Raw genomic sequence first — 19,068 nt, 5'->3', positions numbered from 1 at the left:
AAACTGTTTCCAATGTTATTAAACAGTACCGGGAGAACTTGTCAGTTGATAGAAAACCTGGTTCAGGTAGAAGGAATGGTCCACATGATGTTTCTAAAGCCAAAAAAATAGAACGCATTTTCAAAAGAGCTCCCAACACATCCGGTAGGAAAGCAGCCCGGTTAGCTCAGTGCTCGGACTATTTGGTACGAAAAGTTAAAGCTAATGCAGGTTTAAAAACATACAAGGCTCAAAAAGTTCCTGACAGGAACGCTACTAAAAATTTAGAGGCCAAAAACAGAGCACGGAAATTGAAGTCAAGTTTTATAAAAAAATATTCTTGCTGCATAATGGATGACGAAACGTATGTTCTGGCAGATTTTTCGCAACTTCCAGGTCAAAAATTTTATGTTGCTGATGCTCGAGGGAATGTTGAAGAAAAGTTTAGGACCCAAAAGCAGACAAAATTTCCCAGAAAGTTCTTGGTATGGCAAGCAATATGCAGTTGCGGCAAAAGAAGCCACTCATTTGTTACAACGGGCTCTATAAATACCGAAATTTACATCAAGGAATGTTTACAAAAAAGGCTGCTTCCATTCATAAGACTTCATAATGTGTCCACTTATTTTTGGCCTGACTTGGCATCCTGTCACTATGGCAAACAAGCCCTTGAGTGGTACAAGAACAATAATGTGGTATTTGTACCAAGAGAGGCAAATCCTCCAAACTGCCCGGAGCTAAGGCCAGTGGAGAGATATTGGGCTCTTGTTAAAAGAGAATTGAAGAGTACAAAAAAGGTGTCCAAAAGTGTGGTAGATTTTAAACGGAGATGGACTACATGTTCGAGCAAAGTGACAGAAAGCACTATAAAAACGTTAATGGAAGGGTTTCCGAAAAAGGTTCAAAATTTCATCACTAGTGATTAAAACTATAAAAATAATTTTTTTTGTAAATTGTAATAATAATTTCAATCAAATAAAAAAAAAATTAAAGCTGTAAGTTTAGTGGTTTCTTTTTTATAAACATATATGTATGTTAAGAATTTTTCGATCTCACTCCTTATAATAAGTATTACCTTTAGTTATTTAGTTTAATCATAATTGCTTTTTATTTACAGGCCCAATTTGTTCTTTGCATCGTCCACACAGTACGCGCCTTATTCAGTCAACAATGTCAATTCTCAAGATTCATTTCAACTTTGTTGTTGCTCAATTCTTCGATCTTCTTCTGTTTGTTCATGAACTTTTACGTACAGGCCTACAAGAAGGGCAAGGATCAAAAGACAATAGCAGCGACTACTCCATCGTCCAATTCAGTAAGGACATGTGCAGCTGAATTGCAACAAAAGCAGAGACAGAAGGCGTTCGAAATGAACAACAACAACAACAACAGTCAAGATGTGTTGCCACTTTTAAGTGAAAAGAAGATGAACTAATGACGTTAAAAATCATCATTTAGCCAGACCTGTTAACTGAAATATGCTAAATGCATGTAGTATCTACATACATACATACATCCATGTACATGTGCGTAAATGTATGTAAATCTATATGTATATAGACACACTATATACCTATATATTTATTTACATATGTACATATATAACAAACCTATATACAAATGTGTATGTGTGTTTTTGTTGTATATATAGTAAGTACTACATATGTATCCATATACATATGTACATAAAAACACATGGAAACAAACGAATATGTATTAGATTTATGTACATATGTATGTATGTAGATAAATAAGTATATTATGTATAATTAAAATAGCCATTTTAACAATGTACTATATATGTATGTATGTATATGTACTACATACATATGTGTATATACTACTTAGTATGTACATAATAAGACTTAAAGATACCTTGTTATCTAAATTAATCTTATTCTATATTGGGGGTCGTTTTTGAAGATCCTTTTTGTATGTATATATACATATGTAGATATGTACATGAAATGCTACAAGTAAAGTCATATTCAAAGTATTTAAGTATGTTTTTTATGCCTTTAATGCCTTTAAGTGTAAATAATTAGTAGTATGTAGTATGTATGTATATTGTAAAGTTTTATTATTAAGTTCTAATGTATGAATGAATGAATGGACAATCTGTCTATAAGTTTTCACTTACAAAGAAAGAAAAAACCAAACACACACAGATGTTAGCAATCTAATCTAATGTCGTTTCATCAGACACAACTGTCAACTGTCAATTGACTATGAATATGATTGACCTTTAAATTAAAGGTCATGAATATGAAATGACAATTGTACGTTCGTTGAAATTGTCTGCTAAAACGAAAACTAGGAATGTATAACTGAGTAAGGATTTTTTAATTTCCAAGTGTAAATTAATTGTTCTCTTAAACTTAAACTAGTCTTAATCGCAAATACAAAGTACTATATACTTACATGCGTACATATCCATACATACATACATATAATATATACATGAAGTACATACATATGTATGTATGCATGTATATGGATGTGTGAAAGTTAATTTTTTTTATTAATTAATTTTAGAATAGTGGTTAGTTATAAACAATTATGTTAATAGTTATATAATAAATAGATAGATACATACTTTGGTGTAAAATTATACTATTTTTAGTTTAATCTTTTTTAATGAACTATTTTTTAATAAAAATAAAAATCGAAAATTTAAACAAAATTTTGTATTATTGACCGACAAACATTGTGTATGTACTCCTCGGAAATTTAACTTTAATATGAATGTTTTTTAAGGATTACGAAAATATTACCCTTTTTGCGATAACCAATAGGTAACTTTTTGTAGTCCATGATATTGCCGATTTAATTTTGTAAATCAATTTCATTACCAAACTAAAAATTCTGAGATTTCTTATGTAAAACTTTTCCAATTTGAAACTAAAAACATAGAATAATTAAAACTTTTGTGAATTTTTGAAATTGAACTGAATCTCAAGAAGCAAAAACAGAATCAATCGGAATAGTAATAAGGGGTTTGTCTTTTCAATTAAATCACTTGTGGATTAGTTATGGATTAGTTATTTCAAACTAGCTGACCCGACAGACGTTGTCCTGTCCATGTTAAAAAAATGTGTTCGATTTGTGAATTTGTGAGAAGCGGTTTGAAAAGGTTAAAAATAGTTAAAAACAAAAAAAAAACATAGAATAAAATATACATAGAAGCGCTACTGAGATACAAAGAACCTAAGTTTGTTGTCAAAAACCTAAGTCTTGCAATAAGTAATCGAGTTTTTATATAAGTAATCGAATTTTGGTCGGAAAAATGAGTGATCACAGATCGAGCTCCTTTTCTTGATTAAACGCTTATTGGCCAAGATATTAGCGAATTTAGATATTTTGAGTTTTTATATAAGTAATCGATTTTTGGCTAGAAATATGAGTGTCACAGATCGAGCTCCTTTCCTTGATTAAACGCTTTTTGGCCAAGTCGTTAGCGAATTTAGATATTTTGAGTTTTTATATCAAAATCGATTTTTGGCTAGAAATATGAGTGTCACAGATCGAGCTCTTTTTCTTGATTGAACGCTTTTTGGCCAAGTTATTAGCGATTTTAGATATTTTGAGTTTTTATATAAAAAATGGATTTTTGGTCGGAAAAATTAGTGATCACAGATCGAGCTCCTTCCCTTGATTAAACGCTTATTGGCCAAGATATTAGCGAATTTAGATATTTTGAGTTTTTGTATAAGTAATCGATTTTTGGCTAGAAATATGAGTGTCACAGATCGAGCTCCTTTCCTTGATTAAACGCTTTTTGGCCAAGTTATTAGCGAATTTAGATATTTTGAGTTTTTATATAAAAATTGATTTTTGGCTAGAAATATGAGTGTCACAGATCGAGCTCTTTTTCTTGATTGAACGCTTATTGGCCAAGTTATTAGCGAATTTAGATATTTTGAGTTTTTATATAAAAATCGATTTTTGGCTTGAAATATGAGTGTCACAGATCGAGCTCCTTTCCTTGAGTAAACGCTTTTTGGCCAAGTTATTAGCGAATTTAGATATTTTGAGTTTTTATATAAAAATCGATTTTTGGCTAGAAATATGAGTGTCACAGATCGAGCTCTTTTTCTTGATTGAACGCTTATTGGCCAAGTTATTAGCGAATTTAGATATTTTGAGTTTTTATATATGTAATCGATTTTTGACTAGAAATATGAGTGTCACAGATCGAGCTCATTTCCTTGATTAAACGCTTTTTGGCCAAGTTGTTAGCGAATTTAGATATTTTGAGTTTTTATATCAAAATCGATTTTTGGCTAGAAATATGAGTGTCACAGATCGAGCTCTTTTTCTTGATTGAACGCTTTTTGGCCAAGTTATTAGCGATTTTAGATATTTTTAGTTTTTATATAAAAAATGAATTTTTGGTAGGAAAAATGAGTGATCACAGATCGAGCTCCTTTTCTTGATTAAACGCTTTTTGGCCAAGTTATTAGCGAATTTAGAAATTGATTTTTGGCTAGAAATATGAGTGTCACAGATCGAGCTCTTTTTCTTGATTGAACGCTTATTGGCCAAGTTATTAGCGAATTTAGATATTTTGAGTTTTTATATAAAAATCGATTTTTGGCTAGAAATATGAGTGTCACAGATCGAGCTCCTTTTCTTATAAATTACTAACAGCGAGTTGCAGAGGAGTCACTGTATCGTAAGCGCTGTTAGAGTTAACAACAACTGTAATACTATTGTATTCTTTTAAATTATAAAGTGTGTAATATAAGTGTGCATTAAAAGAGAGTGACTATTTAAATTGTTTTGTAAATTTTAATAAAGAGTCGTTACAATCTTAAAACATTCCCACGACAGCCGGTTCTACGCACCGGAATGACCCGAGTTCACTCGGCCAAGGGCTGTCAACTCAGCAAACACTGCTGCTACAACACAAACAACAACAATCTTAAAACTACTTGGCGCTTATATTTGCAATTAAATGAATCCGGTTTATTTAAAGGAAATAAACCGCCGTTTTTAAAAGGTAAAAACATAATATAAATTTTAATTCCTGCATATGAAAATCTAATATGAATGTATGAAAATATAATAATCATTTCGATTTTCAATTAAAATTTTTAAAGTCAATCGAACCTAATAGTAGATTTTTTATAAATCGAACTGTATTTTTTTATCCATAGCAAATGTCCCTATAATTACTGATTAATGTCATATTTTGCATAAGTATCATAATTCTGTTATATTGAGGTGTTCTCTTTACAAAACGTAACGGCATTTGAAAAAACAAAAAACTTAGGAAACATTTTCAAGTGTTTTCCGCACAAAATGGTACGCTTGAAAAAATGTTGTTTTAAAAAATTGTTCGTTGCCAGCTTAAGAATCATATATTCAAAATTTTAAGGAAATCAGAAATCTTAGATCGTGTATATCTTCATATAGGAACTGATAATGGTAAATTAAAAGACATGCGGTTGGCCAGTGTGAGATGCAAAATTGTCGAAGGCAAAAAAACTAAAACGGGCCAGATTGCACTTAAAAAATAATTACATGACGCTCGAGTTGTTAATCAACCGAGACCTACTTTGCGACGAGATCGTGTATAATCGATATGAATCAGCTGGTTTCAGTAATATGGCAATATAAAACTAACAAAATAAAATGGTTGTGGCAAGGCAAAATCATACAAGGTGGTGTAAGTCAAACAGCTGATTACTTTTTATTTGCTTGTTTGGATGTAGCGTCTGCCAAAGCTTGCTTTTATATTTCAATATCTACCTATTCTATGCTTATTAACAAAATATTTATTTATTACATAAGTGTGTTATGTCAACTTGTTTGAATTCGCGTTGGGTTGTGGTTTGGAAAGAGGGACAATAACACTACTTTCCTATTGAAAATATTATTTTTTTTCTCTAGCTCTGCAAACCACAACCGTTGAAAAGTGGTTGTTGAACGTTAAAATAACAATGTCATTTGTTGCATATCTGTACTAATCTATGCACAAATATTTCCACAAACCACTGTTTTACCAAGTGCTGCCAACTCTTAGTGATAGAATATGTTGTATTGCCAGACATTTATAATCCCCTTTTTCACTACCCTTCAAAATAATTAATTAAAAAAATAAAAAATTTGTAACTAATTTGATAGATATTGAAAACAAAATCACAGATATACCACAAAATTGTAGATAAACAAAATTGTTTGTTGTTTTGATTTATTTTTTGTTTGTTCGATTTACGCCTGGATTTCGTTAATTTTTTGTTAAGTGGCCTTTAAGTATTAAAACGATCTGGTTACGCTGGTTATCCATGTAATTTATTGTCTCGATTGAAAAAAGAAATTAGTTTCTGAAATTTTAAGAAAAATAAAGATTGTGGATGATTTCGTTAAACAATTAAGATTCGTATAGAGTAGTGGATAAATTATACAACGAGGAACACATCCAAATGACTGTGACCAGCGCCCATGTGACCATGGAAGTACAAGTAAAGGCTCATCAGCCCGCCAATCACCAGGGCCCAAGTAGCACACAAATAACACAAAGTCCTTCGCCATCAGTCTCTAAAGGCGTGGAGAAAAAGAACACAGACGAACGGAAACCTGAAGCCGCAGGCGGCGAAAACTCAACCTTATTTTTGGCAAATACAAAATTCCATTTGGATACATACCCCGACATAGCTGATGCAGTTTGTGAGGATGCTGGCTATGGTGGAGCATTTGTCTGCGGGGACGAAGCTGGCAATCATCTGCTAAGCGAACAACAGCAATATCACCATCAGGTAACATGGCTGGACGATGACAATATTGATACTTTAGATTTGGCTACATTGGACATTGGTAACATGTTCAATCGAGTGGACAGTGCCGAGATTATATACCAACAGAAAAAGAAGAACATCAAGATGGTGGGAAAGTACGTAATGGGTGATGTTCTTGGAGAGGGTTCCTACGGTAAAGTCAAGGAAGTTTTAGATTCCGAAAATCTCTGTAGAAGAGCCGTGAAAATTCTGACAAAACGTAAATTAAGACGCATACCAAATGGTGAGCAAAACGTACAACGTGAAATACAACTCCTTAAACAGCTGAAGCACAAGAATGTTGTCGAGCTATTGGATGTTCTGTACAACGATGAAAAGCAGAAAATGTACTTGATTATGGAATACTGTGTGGGAGGGCTACAGGTAAGAAATAATCATTTACATAAGCATGTATGTAAATTTATCATTCATTACGGACATTTTAGGAGATGCTTGATAGTGCCCCCGATAAAAAAATCCCCGTATTTCAAGCTCATCGTTATTTTCGTCAACTGTTAAATGGCCTGGAGTATCTGCATGGCATGCGTGTAATACACAAAGACATTAAGCCGGGAAATCTTCTGCTAACACAAGACGAAACACTAAAAATTTCCGATTTCGGAGTAGCCGAACAATTAAAACTATTTGCGCCAGATGACACATGTACCACAGGTCAAGGTTCTCCTGCATTTCAGCCACCGGAGATCGCTAATGGACTTGATTCATTTTCCGGTTCAAAGGTTGATATTTGGAGCAGTGGTGTTACACTGTATGTATATATGTGTAATTAGCAAGGAATGCTACTATTTTCCATTACTATTCTTAACTATTACAGATATAATCTTTGCACGGGACTCTATCCCTTTGAAGGAGATAACATTTATCGATTGTTGGAAAATATTGGCAGAGGACAATGGGAAGCTCCTGATTGGTTGTACAAGTTAGATAGTAAACTTGCAGTTTTAATATTGGGCATGTTACAAGCAGATCCTGATAAACGTTATACCACACAACAAATTAGACAAGACCCGTAAGTAAATAATGTAAACATTGTATTCAAAACGGCAGGCAATTTCTAATTTTTAAATCCCCATCTGAAACTTCATTGATGACAATTTATGCCCAAGGACTCGTACATAATTGAGTTTTCACAAAACGTTTAAAAATTTGGATTTTGTGAAATTATTTATACCTTTTAGAAGGTTTTTGCATCAGTGGTCAATGGTGTATTTTTTATGCATAACTTTCAACTCCATCTTGTAGTATGCTGCAGTGATGCAATGTTACTGCATTTACGATCGTACCCAAATACATCACAATCTTAAACTGTAAAAAATATACCCTAGTGAGGAGTATTATGTACTAATTTGTATGCAATTTAAATTGGTTGATTGAGATTGTAGTTTCTTCTGTAAGAATAGATATCCATATATCAGTCTGAAAATTATACTTTTTGTCTTAAATGAACGTCCCGTTAGCATGGTCTAAACGCGAAACTTATTTTTTTTTTCTTAATTATTAGCTGGTTTATATCTGCTCCTGAGGAGAAAGGACCACCGATACCCATTCCACCATTGAAAAATGACAAATATCGTCGATCTACAGTACTGCCTTATCTAGATGCTTATCATTATGAAACGGAAAGAGATTTAGAAGAAGTTTACTTCACTGAACATGATTTAAATCGTAAGTTTATATTTGATATTGAATTTACTGACCACATTTTATATCTATGTTGTCGATTTTCAGAGGAACTAGCACGAAAGGCGGCAGCAGCAGCTGCCGAAATTAAAGCCCAACAACAGCATAATACTTTTACAGCGATGGGGGCTTCTTCTAGCGGTTTTCATACTTCATGTTCGAATTCAGCTTCCCATCATACCAAAGAGAAGAAGTCATCATCCTTGAAGAGGCGGGCAAAAAAGCTCACGTCGTGCATTTCTGTGCGTAAATTATCAAATTGTCGACCTTCCTAGAAGGATTTTATAAAACACACTCAGAGATCCAAACACACAAAGGCTTTTTTTTTAGTAACACCTAATAGTTACTACATTTTTGTTTATTTGTTTTTTTTTCTAAATAGAAACATTCAACCTCCCACAAATTAAACAAAATATCTATGTATAAAACAAGGAATCATATAAAGAATATTATTTACAAATTACATATTAAGATTCTTTATAATTCACGGAAAGAAATACTATTTGGTTTGTTGTCCTTCCAGTTTCAAAAAAAAAAAAAATAACAAAAAACTAACATCATCTAATCTCCTCCCAAAGTGTTAGATTTTCTTACTATCATTACTATTACATATTATTTTTACTAGTATTTATTTAGTTGTGTCCAATTATAGAAACATTTTCTAATGTATGTACTATATATTTTTAGTTGTTGAAAATTTTTAATTTTGTTGCTTAGTTTTTAGTGATAAATTTAAATTTTTTAAATTATTCGTTACAAAAAAATTTTAAAATTACTACAGAATTCTGAAATAAATATGTATATCCTTAAAAATTTGCATATTACTCTGTAAAGAAATCTATTGGGTCAATTGGATATTTGTTTGATTGTTGTTGATTGCATTTTAATCACATTTGAAATATGCATATACATACATATTTGTTTATTCATTCATAAACAAGCAAATCTTGCAATAAACAATTGTAACTTACCGTTTGTTTAACATTTGCGACATATAAACTTGCTTGATTGATAGTAATGAAATGTATTGTTTTTTGAAGAACCTTTGTTTTTTACAGATATTGGAATATTGTGTGTGTCGTCCTAATTATGCGGTATTATTGTGCAACATAGCGGAAGGATATTGTCAAGATGAATTTTCAATGTTTTGTAAAGATTCGACAGGTGTTGTTGCGCTGATTGATAATGCTGATGAAGTGGCTGGATATTGTTGTAAATTGACTTCTGGCATGATAAACATTTGATAGTAATGTTGCCCAAGCTTTGTTAATTTCTTTTGCATAAGATTGCGTAAAGTGTCCACATATTGCGGTGGTATTTTGCACAATTGCCCATTGCGCCACTGTAAGCCGTTGTTGTCAACATGAAATAGAACCGGAGACGGTACATGATCTTTCAAATAGTTCCAAACACACTCTTTCAATAGCAAGGCAATCTAGAATATACCAAAAACAATTATCAAAAATATATATGTATTTGTTCTATAATTCATTCACTGTTCTGCTATTCTACCTCTGGTGGTTCAAAATGTTCTATAATAACGTGTAAATTCGATAGGGGTGGCGGTAACAATTGTCCCATTGCCAATATTTTCAAAAGGTTTTTAGTACATTGCAAAAGTTCACCCGACTGATTGATCGTTTCGAATTTGTTCACTGCAAAAATTATTGTAAAAATATTAATTGACCAAGCAAGCAAGCAAATGTATGTAAATAATTGAAAATACCATTTTTTGCTCTCCACTGATGTAAGGATGTGGCACAGAGAGCTCTTAATAAAACAGATGAAAAACACAGGGCCGGTCTATGAGTTGCAATGAATCCTAACAATGCCCACAATATAGGTGACGTTAAGAGAGCACGTCGTATTAGTAAATCTCTTTCCATTGTGACTTTTGTGAATTCTTCGTCGGGAAATGGTAAACCGTTATACATGACATCTGTGGAAACCATTTCCACTAGCAAAAGCGATATAGTTGAATACGCTTCTACAACTATTTGATGATCCTAAAAATGGGAACAGAAAAGAATGATTGCAATGTAGTTTTTAAAATACATTACATTTATACGCACATAATCACTACAGCAGACATTCAAAGCCTTTAGAAATAGAGTTTGCATTTCAGGAGGACAGCCTTCACCAATTAGCATATTTTCTGGTCTAAGACCTCGGCCTATAACACCAGCATGTAGAATTGAACGGTTCGCATTTGGGCCCAAACTTTGTTTTTGATTTTGCAACAAGACCATCTCATGTTCCGGTATTTGCAACTCATCAAGTAAAGGTTCTTCGTACTGACCAAATAAATATCCATAATAAAATAATGATCCCTCAATTAACTCCCTCAAGCAAGCAGAACGGGAGGCCTTTCGGGCACGACATTGTCTTTGAAACAACTCGTATGAACGATTGACAGCTTCTGCACGTTGTGCAGGTGCTAATAAATTTATATTGAAATAAGAAATAACATTTAACCGGGTATATTAAAAAATTACCACACAATAAATACTTGCTTTTTTCTGTTAAACTGATAAAGAAATATTTAACACTCAAAACCGCCAACTTCAAAACCTGAAAAAATAGAAAAGATACCGACATAAATCTAAAAATACATCAAGCATAAACATGAAGTATCGTACCTCAGTTGTCCGTAAAACCGTTGTTTTAGATCCCGCCTCAATAGTGTTCAGCAGATTAATTATAGCGTGAGCTAAAACTAGACGGTCCGTTTCATAGCCAGTAACATCTTGTGATTCTTCCCCATTTTGTTCGGTATTTAACTCGAACTTTTGCTTTTTACATGAACCATACGCAAGAATGGTGTTATTATTAGTTTGATTTTGCATTTCTCTAAACTTCTCGTCGATCCGTTCGGATGCCATTGCATCCATACGTAAAATTAGTTTGGTAAGAGTAACCTCTAGTATTTGTAAAATTTTTGCCAAGCATTCGTTTAAAGCCCACATCAGTTGATGTTGTCTCATACACATCACATTGCTTTTCTTTTGCATACTTTGGAATTGAAATTTCATTATAGATACCAACAATTTAACATAAAAAAACAAACAACTATCACAACTTACGTGGTTAATGTGTTAAGATTCTTAAATGTGTTAAATGCTTCCGAATAGTCTGTGGCAGCAGATAAACGGGACTTTTTGAACTGTTCCTGTAGTAAGACATCTTCCAATACCATTTTTATCCCCGGCTTAATGTCAGGAAACTCAACAACACCAGATTGTCCTCCCATCAATCTTATAACAGCGCCAAGACCAGATGGATTATGAGAATAAGATTTACGCAATAATTCCGAAATAGTTTGATAGTAGATATGAGAGTGTTGAGTGGCTGCAAGAGACCAAATGTTATACATAATTTATTTATTAGTTTATCTATTATTTAAATTTATCCTTTCAATGAATTCCATCCAATATACATACAAACTATTAATATTAATCGGACAGCTGTCTGTTGCTCATAAATATTCGTACTGATGCAACTCTTCCATAGCATATATTTCGTTTCCTCGGTAGCCAAGTCGTCCATAAGTGGACAAAGTCTCGCATTCAACACAATTTGTTCCAACTCCTGCAAGGAGTATTCTAGAAAATCCTGACACCAGACATTTTGGTCGGCCATTTTCGATGCCGTAATTAGTAGTTGAGCGCCATGGGATTTTAATCGCAAAACAATATTATTCAACGAAGGCTGCATGTCTGCAAATAGTCTGTTTGTCATCCAAAGTGGAGCTTTTTGTATGATAACTGCTCGCATTTCGTCATTGTCTGAAATTGGTGAATGATGTATACTCAAACTCAACGTCATAAAATAAATTAAATTAAAGATTAAAAAACTTACATAAATCCAGAAAAACACTGACCATATTTTGCAATAAAATATCAGAATAATTACCAAACTCCAGCAGAAATGGCACAATTAAAGCATCTAAATTCTTTTTGGGTTGAAGACACTCCTGCAAAAGGTCTCGAACCGAATTTCGAAGTACTTGTTCGTGGGCAAAACAAAGATATTCCAAAATACCAATTTCTGAATCGAAATGACACCGATAATCGTCGGCAAATCGTTTTAAGCTGCATTGCAGGATTTGCGATATAATTTTCGAAGGGAAACAACCACCTAAACGTGCCACGACCCAATCAAAAGTCATCGAATAACGTTGATATGCACCTGGAATCAAATAATGTACATAATTATACAACAAATCAAACAATTGGATCTATGATCCAGAATGACCCGAGTTACAACAACTTACCTAAAAGTGTTTCAACGCACGTTTCAGCTTCTGCATTTGTAAGTTTGCGAAAACATATACTGATTAAAGTCAGTAGGCCTCGCATTGTACTGCAATTAAGCCAATAGTTACAGGCAGCACCAATAGACATTCGTTTGCTATATTTGTCCGACAGACTACCAACTAGATCCAAACACCATGAGGCTATGACCGCGCCCCATGCACCTGGTCCCTTGCTGACCATGTTCTCCAAAGCTAGCTGAATAATTTCGAAACAAGGATCTTCCATTGAAACTGCCAACTGTTGCTGCTGCTGTTGACTTGCACCCAACTTTGGCGGTTGTATCCCAACACCTGTCTGGGGATCTACATTTGCTGTATTCACATAACTCTGCACACCGACTTCAGCTACAAGAGCAAAGTATTCAAAAACTATTTCCCGAGCTGCCGGAAGGTCTTCCAACAAGTGCAGCGATGTACGCACCAGCGCATTTGACGTCAAAGTTTTAGGATTTCCACCTCGATAGGAGCTCACATACTGTATAAACTGTTTAAGTTCAACTAATATATGTTGTTTCAGCATTTCAAAATAACAATTTCAACTGCAATTTTCTTTGTATTCTCAAAAATAAAATAAATCATAAATTGTTAAAATTACATTTCTCTGCGCTTCAAGCGACATACACAAGACGAATTCATATAAGATGGAGTCAGTCAAACATCTGATGACTTATTATTCGCTTGGATGGGTTTGGCAAATCTTATTTTTTTATTTCAATATGTATCTTCATATGTTTATTAACAAATTATTTTGTTTTTACATAAATAATTTAAACTATACCTATTCAGTTATCCACAGTTTTTTTAAGTTTTAATACACATATTTTTAATATTTCATTTCTGTTTTTGGCATAAGGAAAGACCAACTGCCGTTTTGTAGAACTGCAACCACCTTATATGAATTCTCCTTGGACATTTATATTAAGTTACCATACTGCAAAAACTTCTAATGACAAGTTATTATCATTTCCTTCTTTAAAAACTGGCAAAAATTAAATATATAAAATAATAAATTAATGGCTTATGTATATCGCTAACACTCATCAGACTCAATTCTAAAAATAAAAAGAGATATTTGCATAATTATTTATGTATATAATTTTACGCCGTTTAATTTTTTTAAACTCTCTATTGACAACACTAACAAAATGTAAACAAATGATTCAAGCGTTGCCATACTATTTTTTATGTATTTATATTATTTTTTAATATTTCATGTCCAGTATAATATGCAAAAGATTTAATATGGCAACGCTTCGTAAAACAAAAGTTTCACATGTTACATCAGGAATGGAAAAATGTAGAAATTGAAAATAACATTTGCACTCAACACAAATGGGTACTTTGTAGCCTCCAAAAGTACCGAATTATTGCAATGACAAAAAAACAGATTATACAGAACTGCATTTTGTTTGTATTTTTGCTGTATGAAAACATATAGCGATTAACTTTAGCAGAGTTTCATAAAATTGTTTTACATTTCAATTTAAAATTGTTGTAATTTGAAAGTAAATTTTTAATTAGACTTAAGTTCATTTATTATAACTAATCTGTAATAATTCAAAGAATATCACTGAATACTAATTTACACTGCAGCCACACGATCAAGTTTTTCTTGATAGTCTTTTACATATACTGTTTGTCAAAATTTATAAAAATTGAAAGCGGTGACGTAGGCAGCACGCAAATTGAAAACAATTTTAGTTCAAATTGGACATAAAAATGTAATCAGCTGTTTTCTTGAATGAAAAATTGAACACCAACTTGAATGTGAAATTGAATGCAAGTTCGTTTCAATTCTTAAAAGTGTGAGTGTATTAGTAAAAAAGTGTGAGTGTATTAAAACTTGAAAGGCAAAACTTGATCGTGTAACCCCCAAGTTAGACAATTGGCAAATTGGAATACCTTTTCTACCCTGCTCCAAAAAATATTAATATTGTATGAAAAAAAATGTTATGTATTTAAACTTAGATTAAAAGTTATGTTACGAATGCTAAGTAGTAATAAAGAACATTTAAAGTATTTGTAGATATAAATTTCAATTATTTGGAATATTTTGCAGCTTAACAACGGAGAGACTGAAAAAAGTTCAATAGTACTGAATTTTCCATCCCTGTAATACACTGTAGAGTATCGCTCGCACATTTGAAAATGTTGCTTCAACAAATTAAATAGTGTGGAAATTAGAAAACAAACAAATCATTTGAAATGGAAGATAATGCAAACACAGAACAATCATGGAAAGCTGATCCCAAGGTCTGGGCAAAGGCAATTAAACCATTGGATGAGAAATGGAAGCTGGTGCCAGCTTTTCTGCAGGTTAAAGGTTTGGTGAAGCAACACATCGATTCGTTTAATCATTTTGTCAATGTGGATATAAAGAAAATCGTGCAGGCAAATGAGATGGTTGTAAGTGATGCTGATCCTATGTTTTATTTGAAATATTTGGACGTTCGCGTGGGCACCCCTGACATTGAAGATGGGTTCAATATAACAAAGCCGACTACGCCGCATGAGTGTCGACTGCGGGACACAACATACTCTGCTCCCATAACAGTGGACATCGAATACACTCGCGGAGCACAACGAATTGTTAGAAATAATTTGTTAATTGGAAGAATGCCCGTCATGTTGCGATCCTCGAACTGTGTTTTGTCGGGAAAGTCAGAATTTGAGTTAGCTAAGTTAAATGAATGCCCATTAGACCCGGGTGGATATTTTGTTGTTCGTGGTCAGGAGAAAGTTATTTTAATTCAGGAACAATTGTCGTGGAATAAAATGATCACAGAGGAATTTAATGGTACTGTGCAGTGTCAGGTAACCTCATCCACACACGAAAAGAAATCCCGAACTTTGGTTTTAAGCAAACATGGCAAATACTACCTAAAACACAACTCAATGGTTGATGAAATACCGATCGTCGTGATATTTAAGGCAATGGGGGTAGTATCCGATTTAGAAATAATGTCGTTAATTGGCACAAGTACCGAAACTCAGAACCGTTTTGCACCATCGCTTTTGGAGGCTTTTCATTTAAAGATATTCACCCAACAACGAGCATTGGAGTACATGGGATCCAAATTGATGGTAAAACGTTTCCAAACGGCCGCCTCTAAAACACCCGCAGATGAGGCTAGGGAACTGTTGACTACTACGATATTAGCGCACGTTCCAGTTGACAACTTTAACTTTCAAATTAAATCCATTTATGTTTCTCTCATGATAAGGCGTGTAATGGCGGCCGAACTTGATGGTTCAGCCGTCGATGACAGAGATTATTATGGTAACAAGCGACTAGAGTTGGCGGGATCGCTTATTTCGTTGATGTTTGAAGATCTCTTCAAACGTATGAACTGGGAGCTGAAAATGATTGCAGACAAAAATATACCAAAAGTCAAAGCGGCACAATTTGATGTTGTAAAACACATCAGGGCTGCTCAAATCACAGTGGGTCTCGAGTCAGCCATCTCTTCCGGCAACTGGACAATCAAACGTTTCAAAATGGAAAGAGCTGGTGTGACACAGGTCTTGTCAAGATTAAGCTATATTTCTGCCCTCGGTATGATGACTCGAGTTAACTCACAATTTGAAAAGACAAGAAAAGTATCTGGCCCACGTTCCCTGCAGCCCAGTCAATGGGGCATGCTTTGTCCCTCAGATACACCTGAGGGCGAAGCATGTGGCTTAGTGAAAAATCTAGCTTTAATGACTCACATAACTACGGAAGTCGAAGAAGAACCGGTGGTTCGTCTGGCTTTTAACGCTGGCGTAGAAGATATTCGTCTTGTGGGAGGAGATGCAATTAATAATGCTAAGGTATTTCTTGTCTTCATAAATGGTAACATTTTGGGCTTGACCATAAGCTACAAGCGTCTGGTCGAAGTTTTCCGTATGATGCGTCGCAAAGGTCGGCTTGGTCCATTCGTATCAATTCACACATCGCACACACAACGTTGTATATATATTCATACCGATGGTGGTCGTTTGTGTCGACCTTATATTATTGTCCGAAGGGGAATACCCGCTGTTCAGCAGAACCATATTGAGGAGCTCAAGAGGGGCATACGAAAGTTTGAAGACTTCTTGCATGATGGCTTAGTGGAATATCTTGATGTGAACGAAGAAAACGACTCGTTTATAGCATGGAATGAAGATGGTATAGACCCAGACACTACAACACACTTGGAAATTGAACCATTTACTCTACTAGGCGTATGTGCCGGTTTAGTTCCATATCCACATCATAACCAAAGTCCCCGAAATACCTATCAGTGTGCTATGGGAAAACAGGCTATGGGTGTTATCGGATACAATCAGAAAAATCGAATTGATACATTGATGTACAATTTGGTATATCCGCAAGCGCCGATGGTCAAATCGAAGACTATAGAATTGACTGGTTTCGACAAGTTGCCAGCTGGCCAGAACGCAACTGTCGCTGTCATGAGTTATTCCGGTTATGATATTGAAGATGCTTTGATTTTGAACAAGGCATCTATAGATCGTGGCTATGGCCGTTGTCTAATATATAAGAATTCAAAATGTACCGTTAAACGTTATGCTAACCAAACCTACGATCGCATTATGGGGCCTATGAAAGATGCCCTAACAAATAAAGTGATATTTAAGCACGACGCTTTAGATACGGATGGTATTGTGGCACCTGGAGAAATGGTGGTCAACAAGCAAATTCTGATAAACAAAGAAATGCCGGCTGTCACATCAATTAATCCAATTGAACAAAGTGGACAAGCATCACAGGTAAGGTGAGATATTTTTAAGTTGTTATTACGGCAAAGTAATCGTTCATTATTTATATCCTTAGATATCATACACCGCCGTTCCAATATCTTATAAGGGTCCCGAACCTAGTTACATTGAAAAAGTTATGGTTTCTGCCAATGGAGAAGAAGACTTCCTCATCAAAATTCTATTGCGACAAACAAGACGACCAGAGATTGGCGACAAGTTCAGTTCCCGTCACGGTCAAAAAGGTGTTACAGGTCTCATAGTGGACCAGGAAGATTTGCCGTTCAATGATTTCGGTATATGTCCCGACATGGTTATGAATCCTCACGGCTTCCCTTCTCGTATGACAGTTGGCAAAACTCTGGAACTGTTAGGTGGTAAAGCTGGTTTGTTAGAAGGAAAATTTCACTATGGTACCGCATTCGGTGGCTCAAAGTGTAAAGATATACAGGATGAACTCTTTAAGCATGGCTACAATTACATGGGCAAAGACTATTTTTACTCCGGCATAACTGGTGAAAGTCTTGAGGCTTACATTTATTCGGGACCAGTTTACTATCAGAAACTCAAACACATGGTGCAGGACAAAATGCATGCCCGAGCTCGAGGACCTAAAGCAGTACTGACACGACAGCCCACACAGGGAAGAAGTCGTGAAGGTGGTTTGCGTTTGGGCGAAATGGAGCGTGATTGTCTGATATCATATGGAGCCAGCATGTTGATCATGGAACGCCTTATGATCTCATCCGATGCGTTTGATGTGGACGTGTGCAAAACCTGCGGTCGTTTGGCATATTGTTCGTGGTGTCATTTTTGTCAATCATCGGCAAACGTTTCGAAAATATCTATGCCTTACGCTTGCAAATTACTCTTTCAGGAATTGACAAGTATGAATGTTGTCCCGAAACTAAAGCTCCAAAATTACTAAAACTGATAATCATTTTGTAATGTTAAAAAATTATAAATAAAAAAGTGCATCTTTTTAACTGCCAAACTTTGATTTATTTTCCACCACCAAAATGTCATATTAAGTACATTTATATAAATCTTGTAACATGTGTGTTATTTAAGTATGAGTACGTTCGTAAATACAGTAACATTGTTCAAAATGAAGATACAAGACAGAATTATGAAAATGTCCACCAAGTAAAGGTGGAAGTTTCAGAAGTTTCTAATTTAAGTACTACAAATATAATTAATCTTAATAATATTAATTAATACTTTTATAATTAAAATTTTTAATAGAATATCGGTAACGGTATCGTAGCCAACCTTGGAAATTACCCATTATTTTGACTAATTTAAATCTTACCTAGTACATTTAAGAATTCATTTCTCGAAAAAAACTATAACCTTTATTTATAAAATTATAAAAAAAATATATATGTACATATGTATGTATTTGCAATTATAACTGAATTTATTGAAAATGTTAAAGAAACTTCAATAATAAATTGGCACATGTGTTCTTCTGGAAACTAACAATTTCAAAATCCACATTATATATTTTCTCTCACATATCATTATTATAAATTCTATTAAAAATCT

At 34.0% G+C, this 19,068-nt stretch overlaps 4 protein-coding genes across 5 annotated transcripts in view; 3 read left to right on the top strand and 1 right to left on the bottom strand.

The window, feature by feature from the left end:
• The window catches only part of LOC135948755 (very long chain fatty acid elongase 7-like), a 28,399-nt gene extending 25,737 nt beyond the window's left edge, over positions 1-2,662 (top strand). Inside the window, exon 6 of the mRNA XM_065498191.1 lies at positions 1,097-2,662. Within this exon, the coding sequence (XP_065354263.1) occupies positions 1,097-1,414 (318 nt within the window). The 3' untranslated portion in view covers positions 1,415-2,662. The remainder of the gene's footprint in view (positions 1-1,096) is intronic.
• Positions 2,663-6,278: 3,616 nt separating this feature from the next.
• On the top strand, positions 6,279-8,924 carry Lkb1 (Lkb1 kinase). Its single transcript, XM_065498190.1, has 5 exons — positions 6,279-7,142; positions 7,205-7,527; positions 7,594-7,788; positions 8,281-8,444; positions 8,508-8,924. Exons 1-5 carry the CDS (start codon positions 6,408-6,410, stop codon positions 8,732-8,734), a joined length of 1,644 nt encoding a protein of 547 aa, XP_065354262.1. The 5' UTR covers positions 6,279-6,407; the 3' UTR covers positions 8,735-8,924.
• Positions 8,925-9,463: 539 nt separating this feature from the next.
• Positions 9,464-13,405, bottom strand: omd (integrator complex subunit 5 omd). The gene is made up of 10 exons (XM_065498189.1): positions 12,733-13,405; positions 12,318-12,647; positions 11,900-12,244; positions 11,543-11,807; positions 11,099-11,471; positions 10,973-11,030; positions 10,532-10,896; positions 10,186-10,465; positions 9,972-10,114; positions 9,464-9,894 (listed from the first exon to the last, which is right to left on the bottom strand). The coding sequence occupies exons 1-10, from the start codon at positions 13,292-13,294 to the stop codon at positions 9,586-9,588; spliced, it is 3,030 nt and encodes a 1,009-aa protein (XP_065354261.1). The 5' UTR covers positions 13,295-13,405; the 3' UTR covers positions 9,464-9,585.
• A 1,542-nt stretch (positions 13,406-14,947) lies between these two features.
• On the top strand, positions 14,948-18,514 carry RpIII128 (RNA polymerase III subunit RpIII128). Of its 2 annotated transcripts, none has more exons than XM_065498188.1 (2): positions 14,948-17,537; positions 17,597-17,923. In XM_065498188.1, the coding sequence occupies exons 1-2, from the start codon at positions 14,980-14,982 to the stop codon at positions 17,781-17,783; spliced, it is 2,745 nt and encodes a 914-aa protein (XP_065354260.1). In that variant the 5' UTR covers positions 14,948-14,979; the 3' UTR covers positions 17,784-17,923. The 2 variants fall into 2 exon arrangements, with proteins under 2 accessions (XP_065354260.1, XP_065354259.1); XM_065498187.1 differs by having other exon boundaries at positions 14,962-17,532; positions 17,597-18,514.
• Positions 18,515-19,068: the final 554 nt, after the last annotated feature.

This window comes from Calliphora vicina, chromosome 1, assembly GCF_958450345.1.
Source record: "Calliphora vicina chromosome 1, idCalVici1.1, whole genome shotgun sequence".
Taxonomy (NCBI): domain Eukaryota; kingdom Metazoa; phylum Arthropoda; class Insecta; order Diptera; family Calliphoridae; genus Calliphora; species Calliphora vicina.
Note: the sequence above shows the minus strand (reverse complement) of the source record. Positions and strands in the feature narration are given on the sequence as shown.

Excerpts from the sequence above, each read along its gene's own strand:
- omd (XM_065498189.1), bottom strand. The coding sequence starts at position 13,294 with ATGCTGAAACAACATATATTAGTTGAACTTAAACAGTTTATACAGTAT. Across the intron at positions 11,472-11,542 it reads AATCTTAACACATTAACCAC|TATGCAAAAGAAAAGCAATG; the intron begins GTAAGTTGTGAT and ends TCAATTCCAAAG. Across the intron at positions 9,895-9,971 it reads AACATTTTGAACCACCAGAG|ATTGCCTTGCTATTGAAAGA; the intron begins GTAGAATAGCAG and ends GGTATATTCTAG.
- Lkb1 (XM_065498190.1), top strand. The coding sequence starts at position 6,408 with ATGACTGTGACCAGCGCCCATGTGACCATGGAAGTACAAGTAAAGGCT. Across the intron at positions 7,143-7,204 it reads ACTGTGTGGGAGGGCTACAG|GAGATGCTTGATAGTGCCCC; the intron begins GTAAGAAATAAT and ends CGGACATTTTAG. Across the intron at positions 7,789-8,280 it reads CAACAAATTAGACAAGACCC|CTGGTTTATATCTGCTCCTG; the intron begins GTAAGTAAATAA and ends CTTAATTATTAG.
- RpIII128 (XM_065498187.1), top strand. The coding sequence starts at position 14,980 with ATGGAAGATAATGCAAACACAGAACAATCATGGAAAGCTGATCCCAAG. Across the intron at positions 17,533-17,596 it reads AAAGTGGACAAGCATCACAG|ATATCATACACCGCCGTTCC; the intron begins GTAAGGTGAGAT and ends TTATATCCTTAG.